The sequence below is a fragment of the Marmota marmota genome, unplaced genomic scaffold (genome assembly GCF_001458135.2).
Source record: "Marmota marmota marmota unplaced genomic scaffold, marMar, whole genome shotgun sequence".
In the NCBI taxonomy this organism is placed as follows: domain Eukaryota; kingdom Metazoa; phylum Chordata; class Mammalia; order Rodentia; family Sciuridae; genus Marmota; species Marmota marmota.
This window is the reverse complement of record NW_026000207.1, coordinates 3,624,537-3,635,422: the sequence shown is the minus strand read 5'-3', so window position 1 is coordinate 3,635,422 and position 10,886 is coordinate 3,624,537. Positions and strand designations below refer to the sequence as shown.

Sequence of the window (10,886 nt, the reverse complement as noted above, 5' to 3'; positions counted from 1 at the left end):
TTAGCCTCATCCATCCCAATTTCCTCAGCTCCAAGGCTGCCCTGAAGGTGACTGCTGTGTGGCTACAGCACAGGGAGAGTCAGCACCCAGGAGAGGCTGGTGGTCAGAAATGGCTGCACCCTGAAAACTACACCCATGGAGCATTTCTACTTCTTACCCTCTCTGGTAAAATGTGAATGAACCCATTTCTCAAATTTAACCTGTCTCAGAGTTGATCTGTGAATGAGGTGCTCTGTTCTCCATGTGTTTCACAGCTCTGTTTTCTCGTCTTTTGGAATCATCCATTCTATTTTTTTTTTAATTTTTTTATTGCTTGTTCAAAACATTACAAAGCTCTTAACATATCATATTTCATACATTAGATTCAAGTTGGTTATGAACTCCCAATTTTACCCCAAATACAGATTGCAGAATCACATCGGTTACACATCCACATTTTTACATAATGCCCTATTAGTAACTGTTGTATTCTGCTACCTTTCCTATCCTCTACTATCCCCCCTCCCCTCTCCTCCCATCTTCTCTCTATACCCCATCTACTGTAATTCATTTCTCTCCTTGTTTATTTTCCCATTCCCCTCACAACCTCTTATATGTAATTTTGTATAACAATGAGGGTCTCCCTCCATTACCATGCAATTTCCCTTTTCTCTCCCTTTCCCTCCCACCTCTCGTCCCTGTTTAATGTTAATCTTTTCTTCCTGCTCTTCCTCCCTGCTCTGTTCTTAGTTGCTCTCATTATATCAAAGAAGACATTTGGTATTTGTTTTTTAGGGATTGGCTAGCTTCACTTCACCAAGCATAATCTGCTCTAGTGCCATCCATTTCCCTGCAAATTCTATGATTTTGTCATTTTTTAGTGCTGCATAATACTCCATGGTGTATAAATGCCACATTTTTTTTATCCATTCATCTATTGAAGGGCATCTGGGTTGGTTCCACAGTCTAGCAATTGTGAATTGTGCTGCTATGAACATCGATGTAGCAGTATCCCTGTAGTACGCTCTTTTAAGGTCTTCAGGGAATAGTCCGAGAAGGGCAATAGCTGGGTCAAATGGTGGTTCCATTCCCAGCTTTCCCAGGAATCTCCATACTGCTTTCCAGATTGGCCACACCAGTTTGCAGTCCCACCAGCAATGTATAAGAGTACCCTTTTCCCCACATCCTCGCCAGCACTTGTTGTTGTTTGACTTCATAATGGCTGCCAATCTTACTGGAGTGAGATGGTATCTTAGGGTGGTTTTGATTTGCATTTCTCTGACTGCTAGAGATGGTGAGCATTTTTTCATGTACTTGTTGATTGATTGTATGTCCTCCTCTGAGAAGTGTCTGTTCAGGTCCTTGGCCCATTTGTTGATTGGGTTAGTTGTTATCTTATTGTCTAATCTGTTAGGGACACAAAACCACCTTCATCATGGATGGTTTTTATTACTTTATTTTTTATTCATCTTTGAATGGTCAGTATCACACATTCTTTGTTCACATTTTGATTTTTTGATTGAAAACTGGATCTAGAAATATACCAATTGTATAGAACAAATGTCATAATGAGAATATTTGACCAATGTTTTCCATATTTAATATATCATATTCATTAGCCAATATGAATATATCATATTCATTAGCTAACTCAGGCATAAAAGCAGGCATACATATGAAATACAGGCATATAATTTTAAAAATGAATCAACAATTGAGAAATAAAACAACAGAAAGCAGATTTTATGCCAAAGGATTTGCCATTGTTGAAATAGGTGTTTAAATATAAATTCATATTACATATAATTTTCTAGAATATTTGATGCATAATAAACAAAATCCAAGTGATATGTATGCACAGATACATGTATGTTTATATATTCAATACATGTGCACATTTTTAAAATAAAGGTGCATTTGGATTTTGATGTTTTAGTGAATTTTGACATTTTTATTTCTTTTGTATGTACAGATCTTTTTCAAGCTCAGAATCCAGAACCAGGGACTCAAGGCAAGCCAAGTCTTGAGATCTTTGGCAGAATGTCATTGTAGTACTAAGGGAAACCAATAGAGCTATAAAGTCTAAACAGTTACCACTTGTCCTTATTTCTCATTAGGGAATAGCCAATAGTCCATTCTTGAAGAAAAGATACATAGAACCTCTTGATCTGCAAAAGATAAAGTGACCCAAATTATATTCAGGCTGCTTTAGGAAGCTTTCCATTGCTGTGACAAAGGCACCCAACAAGGATTACCTAGAGGAGGAAAGTTTTTTGGGCTCATGGTCTCAGAAGGCTCATGTCATTCTTCTGGGCCCAAGGTGAGGAAGAGCATCTTGGGGAGATGGCATGGTAGAGGGTACCTGCTCCCCTCAAGGCAGACAGGAAGCAGAATGGGAAGACAGGAAGAAGCCACAAGGAAAGATGCCCTCTTCCAGTGCTCACACCCAGTGACATGTCTCCCCCAGTGACCCCACACCTGACTACAGTTCCAACGGATCAGTCCATTCAAACTAATATGGATGGGTAAAGTTACAACTGTCACAATGGGGTCATTTCAGCTCCGAATATCTCAAAATTAACATCAGGACCATGACCTGCTTACCAGGGATGCATGAGGCCATGTAGTTCTCACAGTAGGGCCAGTTCATCTGGCTTGTCTCTAGTTTGGCCAGACACTGGGACCAGCATGTTCCTGGATATTTTTAGCCCTTTGACAATAGAGGCCAGACTGACACACTCCACCAAGGACTGATTGATCCAAATCCTGGCATGCAGCCCAGAGTTCCAGATCATCCTGCCCAGCAGGTCACTGTGGCTGGCTGCAGGGATTCCACCCACTCCAGGAACTCCAAGTGTTCTATTCTCTCCTGCAGGTTTGAAAGCTAGAATTGACCCTATGGATTACACACATTTGCTGGATATCTCACTTCTGCTCTGCAATCTGCTGTTTATGATCAGCTTATGTCTTCTAGAACTCTGCCTTTTATATCAACTGCTGCTATACCACAGAGCCAAGTGCTTCATGCAGTTGTGGTTAAGCAGGTCATCTTTGGATACCTCCAAGAGGCACTGGCCCCTTCAAGACTCCATGAAAAATAATGGATGAGATCTTCATGTATGTCTCCCCTGGGAGCTGGTTACAGGACACCCAAGTCCTCATAAGTGCAACTCAGGTCTTTTCCAGTGCTGGGGAACATGTACCCTGTCCCCAAGACTCCAAGCCCTAATGTTTCCACACTGTGCCCTTCAGCATATGCTGCAAGTAACCCATCCTGTTGGTTACTCTCCTTCCTGGTGACAAGCTCCATCTCCAAGACATGGAAGTAATGACACCATCAGATGTCACAATCAGGAGCACTCACCCTGGGTGTGGTCTGCACTCTCCATACACCATCCTGCCTGAGATGAGGAGACAGGGCTACCAGATAGGCCTGGATCCAGGTCCCAGCTTCTCCCCAAAGAAGATGGGAATGGAGAAAGAGGGGAAAAGAGGCAGAATTAGTAAGATTTGGGGTAATTAGTCAGGGAAGCCTGGAGTCCAGTGAGATGCACAAACCCTCTGTATGTCCCTCATGGATCACATCTCACTATTTCCTCTGTTAGCCCCCATGAATTATGGAACAGCAGCAGCCTCTCCCAAACTCTTCAACACTTGTTCTGAAGTTACTAACAAGGAACTCATAATTGCATTAGTAATTAGCAAGTGTGGAGAAAGTTTTTCAGCCTTGTCCTGGGCTCCCCAGGCCTGCACTGTCATTGTCTCTCCAGGTGAAGTGATAATTGCAGCCCTGAGGGGAAGTGAGGTCACAGGAGCACAGACCTTTATCTCAGGGCCCAGCTGCCTCCCTCCCTCCATGCTGGCTGTCAGGACCTCACACTGAGCCCAGCACCTTGCACACAAGAAGCACAGTGAGTATTTTCAATATCAGTCTTTTGTTTCAGAAGAGATAGTAAGAAAATTGATCAAAATTCTGCTAAAGTCTGCAGAGGAAATAAACAAATTCTGGGGTAGAAAGAGATTTGGTGGGAAGGCGGACAAAAGAGGAATAATTCTTTCACTATGATCGCAGTAGTAAAAGAGAGTGTCCCTGACTTGGTGCCAACTCCTTGTGGCTCCTAAAGTTATAACAAAATTATAACTGAAGACGTTTTTAGGTGAAGAAAAAATTCATTAAGAGAGTTCTGATTTGGAAGGTGTTAAAGGTCTCTAGTTAGCAACTAATCTGCGTTTCTTGTTACTTTAGAAAATCATAGAACATATTTGAACTGCTACAATGGCTGTGGGTTTAAGCCCTTCCTGCCTATAGTGAAGATGAGGATGGAAATGTAAGGACCACCTCCTCTTGTGCAGAAGCCCAGACCTGGGACTGTTTCTGGAATAAAAGCTGTTTTTTCCAACTCTACATTACAATCCACCTAGTGCAGATAGGAATTGTGTCTCCTCTGAATCCGTCTGCTGGGATGGCTGTGGCTAGACTTCTCTCCCTGCTGGACATACAGACTGTAACATTATAATGATGAGAACTTTTCCTGTGTAGTAATGTTACAATATTTATCATAATCTCAGGATATTTTTCTTTTTATTTCAATTCATGCAAAGTGGTAGAATTCATAGCCTCCAACTTCTACTGATGCATCTCTTGTATTGAAATGTCCTCCACAAATCCTGTTTCATTACTAAGAGTTTCACCAATGTATCTATCAATGCACAGACACTTTTAGCCTGAAATCGGTGAGGACTTCATTTTTATTTTAAACTAATTTGTCATGTTCCATTGTTTAGGAACAAAGTATATTTCCTAATAGTTCACTTATATATTACACTATTCTTTTATTCCTAAAATAACAATATGAGCAATAGAAAGTCCAGTGGTCCATTTTCAGAATAAATATCATGCTTTAAAACTATTGTGACTTTGGATGTAAGAAAGGAAGCTGAGGAGAGAGCACAGTGAACAGTCACAAGCATAAAACACAGACATGTAAAAATTGATGTGTTTGTACTGTTTAATATGTGTTTTGTTTTCTAAAACCATAGAAATAGTTTTTGTTATTATAAAAAAATGGCCATGACTGATCTTTAAACTTTAGGTCAGAAATCCACCGAGATCTGATTTATTGAATGGTGTGGATAGTGACTGAGGTTCTTTATCCAACATGACTACAATATATCAGTTCATTCTGAAATAGTACATGCTAAATTCTTCCTAAGCATTTGGTCTCATTTTTTATTGCTCCTCCAAATTTAGCATCACCTCATCAATTCTTATTTTCCTATAAAGTACATTGTTAATTCTCCCCATCAACATGTACATCTTGATGTCTTTTTAATCCCACAAGTACTTTCAATGAAAATTAATCTTGGTGTCAAAAACTATTTTAAGATGGGGATAACACTATGTAGCTCAGGCTGGATTCAAACTTGTGGGTTTCAGTGATCATTCTTCCTCAGCTCTGCAGGTAGTAAGGAAGGTGCTCACCACGATACTTGGGCACAGCTATTATTAAGGAGTCATTTTTCTGAGGGGAACCACTCTTGCCATAATATAAAGGACAATGTTTTGAATTACGGAATGGGCCCCACAAATGTGGCAATAGGACTGATGCTTTTATCACAGAATGCTGTTGGAATTCTGGGAAATTTCTCTGTACTTTATTATCATTTGGTGCTTTCCTGCAGTGGGTGCACATTAAGGTCCACAGATTTGATTCTTGGGCACCTTATGGTAGCCAACTCTTTGGTCATTCTCGCTAGAGGAATTCCCCACACAATGATTGCTTTTGGGCTGAGATACTTCTTCAGTATTTCTGGATGCCATGTTATTTTGTATATTCAGTTGGTGGGCAGGAGTGTGTCCATTTTCATCACCTGCCTCTTGAGCATCTTCCAGAACATCACCATCAGCCCCATGAACTCCTGTTGGAAGGATCTCAAAGGAAGAGCTCCCAAGTACATTGGCTTCTCCATTTCCCTCTGCTGGGTACTGTACATGGTGGTGAATTCCATTTTTCCTCTCTATATACACAGCAAATGGAACAGTGTAAACACAACAGAGAAAAGGGATTATGGGTACTGTTTTACTGTAGGTCATGAAAAATTCACAGATTCATTATATGCAGCATTATTTGTATTTCCTGAGGTTGTCTTTTCCGTGCTCATGATCTGGTCCAGTGGCTCCATGGTTCTCCTTCTGTACAGGCACAAGCAGAGGGTTCAGCACATTCACACCATCAAAGTTTCCCCCAGAACCTCCCCTGAGTCCAGAGCCACCCAGAGAATCCTTGTCCTGGTGGGAACCTTTGTGACTTTCCACACCCTCTCCTCCCTATTAAGTCTTTATATTGCTCTGTTTTCAAACCACGTTTGGTGGGAGGTGAACATTAATGACCTAATTTCACTGTGTTTTCCCACTGTCAGCCCCTTTCTTCTCATGACCCATGAATTCACGGTATCCAAACTATCCAGACTCTGCTTTGTCTGCATAAAAAATTTAACAAATCCTGCTGAGTACTGTGTAAAAAACTATTTTCTCCAAATCTTGGGAGACCCAGAGAGGAGGATCACAAATGAAAGGCCAGCCTCAACAATGTAATCCCTATCTCAAGAATAATAAACAAGAAATGCTGTAGATGAAGCTCAGGAGCAAAGCAATCCTGGTCTTCATTGCCAGTTCCAAATACAATTAAAAACTGCCTAATTGTATCAAAATTACATCAGTTGCATATTTTTACACAAATGTTTAAGTATTTACACTCAAAACATCAACAGAAAAATGGATGGAAGCGTCACTTGTCTTTCTATTGAAAACCCTGAAGAGCACTGGAGTCCTTAGCTGGCTGACTGTGGGACCCACATAGTTGTGGTGGAGGGGAACAGAGCTGGTGGTCCTCACCCTATGCACCGCATGCTGTAGACAGCCATCCTAGTTCCTGTTCCTGGAGGCACATGGAATGGATGAGTTCTTCAGTCCTTCCAGGTCAGTTGAATCACTAGTCGACCAAGTGCTGCACTCCTGGAAATTTTCTCTGGAGTAAATGCAGTGGAGAAATGAGTAGTGCACCTTGTTCATGGATAATTCTTCTTACTATGATCAGTAAGTTTATAGCTTCCAAGAAAGTTTGTTCCAAACTGTTAATTTTTGACTAGTTGTGAAAACAGAGCTTGGGAGGACAGATTTAGCATCAAATTCTGGAATAAAGGGGAAAGTTTTTTTTTCTGCACAATGAAATGAAGATAATATTTCTCAGGGGCAAGGAACAGGCGGGCTTATTCAGAATTCTCCTGAAAGGGTTTGTTTTCCTGTGTGTAGGGATCCTTGGGTGGGATGCAAACTCCTTTCCTGTGCAGCATCCACCTGGGCCACTCCACACCGCCCAGACTGCGGTTGGTGGGAGAAAGGGGAGCTGCCTGGAGCAAAGCACCCCTTCTGCCTGCCTACCTCCAGGAGGAAAGGCCTAGTTCCTCATGAAGGAATCACACCTCTCCTTCTGGGCTCTACATAACAGTAGCAGTATAACTTCACGCTTCCACATTTTGTTAAAAAAATACACAGATATTTTTACATATAATAGATAAATGGTCACATCCTCACCTACCCTTTTCCCCCCTATATTCTGGGAATTGGACTCAGTGGCACTTAAACCCAGAGCCACGTCCGTAGAACTTAGTTACTTTGTAAAAGTTTTACACAGTGTCTCACTGAGTTGCTGAAGGCCTTGATAAGTTGCTGAGGCTGGCTTTGAACTTGGGATCCTCCCGCCTCAGCTGCCACTGGGTTTACAGGCATACACCACCACTCCTGGCCTCACCTTCAATCTTAAAATGCAGCACTAACCCCTCTCTAAATCACAATACCTTTATATATTGGGGCGGGTTTGTGTTCCTATGACAACCAATTCATTTGTAAATAATGGAGTTGCTGGTGCAGGTAGGGACACAGGAAAGGTCAGAGCAGGTCCCCTAGGTGGAGAACTGAGCTCAGAGCAGTACTGTTTGAATGACAGTCCAGTGGGGACCATTTACTGTCATCTCAGGGCAAACTGCCACATCTTCCCAGGGCCAAATATTCCTGAGTACCAGCATGAGGATCAGGACACCCATTCCCACAGGTCAACTAGTGGCACACAGTGGAAAATACCTTTCCTGTGTCACTTCAGGCTGTCCCTGGAGGGCAGATACACTTGTGTGGACTCACTGTCCACCTGTCCTGACATCTAAGTTAGGGTTGTGCTGGTTGGTGACTACTGCTGTACTGCACAGGTCCATTGCAGCTGGGAGGTGGCATTGTCTTGGACTGGCATTTGCTCTGTGGCCAAAGCTCTGCAGGATGCTGATCCTGGCAGTCCTGGAGCTGCTAAGGGATGTAGGGATGTGTGATGATTTTTTTTTTGGGGGGGGCACATAGGGTAGTGGTTAACAATGTTATCAGGGAAGTGCCCATTACAGCACCTGCTAAGCACTTTTATCATGAATGCAGTTGGAGTGCTGTCCAATGCTCCTAGTCATCTGTTCATGCCCTGAAGAGGTTTTTCTCCTTTAGTCACTTAGTGTACTGAATGATACTCCTTATCAATAGTGAATGTACCTTTCACTTCCAAGGTAAGAGCCATTTGGTTTTGATGCATTATACATCTTTACGTTAATACTTCAGTTTTTAAAGCAATCTGTATTTAAAGAACGATCGAGCATATGCTAGAGTTCAATATACCCCTACTCCCTGCACATAGTCTCCGTAACTGTGACATCTGGAATATGTGTGATCTGTGTTACAGCATCAAACTGTGTGTAGATTATTCTGAGCTGAAGTCCATTGCTTACTTTGGAGTTCACTCTTTGTTGTAACTGCATATAAAATTGGAAAAATGTGTGTTATGGACCCATCTTTGCCATATCCTACTGAAGTTTCAGGGCCCTAAAAATCCACCGTGCTTTACCGTCCATCCTTCCCTTCTGCAGTCCTCTGACACCCACTGACCCTCTCATGGGGTGTCTGTAATTGCCCATAGAGAAGAGCTCTGCAGGGTGGCCTTTTAGATTGCCTTCGTGCATTTAGAAACCTGCATTTTTAGGTTCCTCCTTGTGTTTCAATGGCAGGATAGCTCATTGCTCTTCACCACTGGATGATATCCTCTTGTCTGGACAACCACAGAAATTGCTCCAGGAGCCTGTTGAAGACCTCCTTGAGGGTTTCTTCCTCTGTTGTTTCCTTAGGATGAAGCTGCTATAAACACTGATGTACATGTCTGTCTGTGTGGACTAAATTGTCAACTTCTTAGCCAACACAGAATGAGTTGCATTAATGGAAGAGGGTGGAACATGGGATGGAAGGTTTAACATTTGCCTGTGAAAGAAAAAAAATCCCTTTCCTTCCAATTCTCTAGGCAGCTTTCTTCTTATATTGCAAACACACAGCTACAATTTGAAAATATGCCTTTTGAATTTTATATGTATACATACACATTGTTTCATAGCTTGAATCCATTTTTTGTTTTTTATATGTTATAATTGGTTATACATTACAGTAGAATGCATTTATGCACTTTGATATATCATACATAAATAGAGAATAGTTTCTCATTTTTCTCTTTCTGCGTGTTGCAGAATCACATCAGTCATGCGGGCATATATTAACATAAGGTAATAATGCCTGATTTTTTTCTACTATCCTTCCTATCACACCTCCTCTCCTCCCTTCACACCCCTCTATATAATCAAAAGGAACTCTAGTGCTGAGGTTGTGCTCAGTGGTGCTTGCCTTGTGCATATAAGGCACTGGGTTTCATCCTCAGCACCACATAAAAATAAACAAACAAAATAAAGATAATGTGCTCATGTATAACTTAAAAATATTCTTTTTTTAAAGAAGTAACTATTTTCTTCCCAAGTCGGATCCCCTTATTGTGAATTAGCATTCACATATCATAGAAAACATTTGGCCTTTGTTTTGGGGATTGGCTTATCTTGCTTAGCATAGTATTCTCCAACTCCATCCATTTATTGGCAAATGCCATAATTTCCTTCTCCTTTAATGCTGAGTAATATTCCATTGTGTATATATACCACAATTTTTTACCCATTCATCTGTTGAAGGGCACCTAGATTATTTCCATAGTTTAGATCTTGTAAAGTGAGATGCTATAAACATTGATGTGGCTGCATTACTATAGTATGCTGATTTTAAGTCCTTTGAGTGTAAACTGAGGAGTGGGATTGCTGGATCAAATGGTGGTTCCATTACAAGTTTTTTGAGGAATCTCCATATCACTTTGTGTAGTGGCTGCACCAATTTGCAACATGGCTTGAATTCTGTACTCCCCAAATTCGTATATTGAAAAGTCTTAAGCCCTACTTCTCAATGTACAGCAGAAAGTGACCTTATCTGACCTGGGTAAGGACAGAGGTGATTAGAAATGGGAGGATGGGGTCCTACTGGTGGTGAGCCTGCTCTTCCTTGTGAGCTGGTGACAGGCACCTGGATCCCTGTGTCTCCATGTGTTCTCACCTTAGAGACAAGCAGTGGAGGAACGCAACCACAGCCTAAATCCATGAGCCTAAGACTACTTAAGGAGTTTTCCTCTAGTGTTTGTCACAGAAAAAAAAGGACTAACACACTTTCTTCACCTTCTCTCACCTCTGTGACTTCCTCCACGAGGATCAATATCCATGCTCATTCAAATGACCTCAACCCAGTACCCATGACCTCTATGGCCCTCCTTGGAAATCTCAGCCACAAACCTTTTGTGGGATACTATACTATATCCCCATCTGCTCCTGCACTTTTCCTCTGGGGCCTTCACTCTGTTCAGCCCAACAGTCTTCCCAACCTCCCTGAGTCACCAAGAGCTACCATTATGCCTCCTTGTCCCATTATCCTTCAAACTCAGGTCTTGGCTCCTGTCTCCACC

At 41.7% G+C, this 10,886-nt stretch overlaps 1 protein-coding gene across 1 annotated transcript; it reads left to right on the top strand.

The window, feature by feature from the left end:
- The first annotated feature begins 5,554 nt into the window (after positions 1-5,554).
- LOC107158884 (vomeronasal type-1 receptor 4-like) lies at positions 5,555-10,530 on the top strand. The gene is made up of 2 exons (XM_015505367.1): positions 5,555-6,430; positions 10,489-10,530. The coding sequence occupies exons 1-2, from the start codon at positions 5,555-5,557 to the stop codon at positions 10,528-10,530; spliced, it is 918 nt and encodes a 305-aa protein (XP_015360853.1).
- Positions 10,531-10,886: the final 356 nt, after the last annotated feature.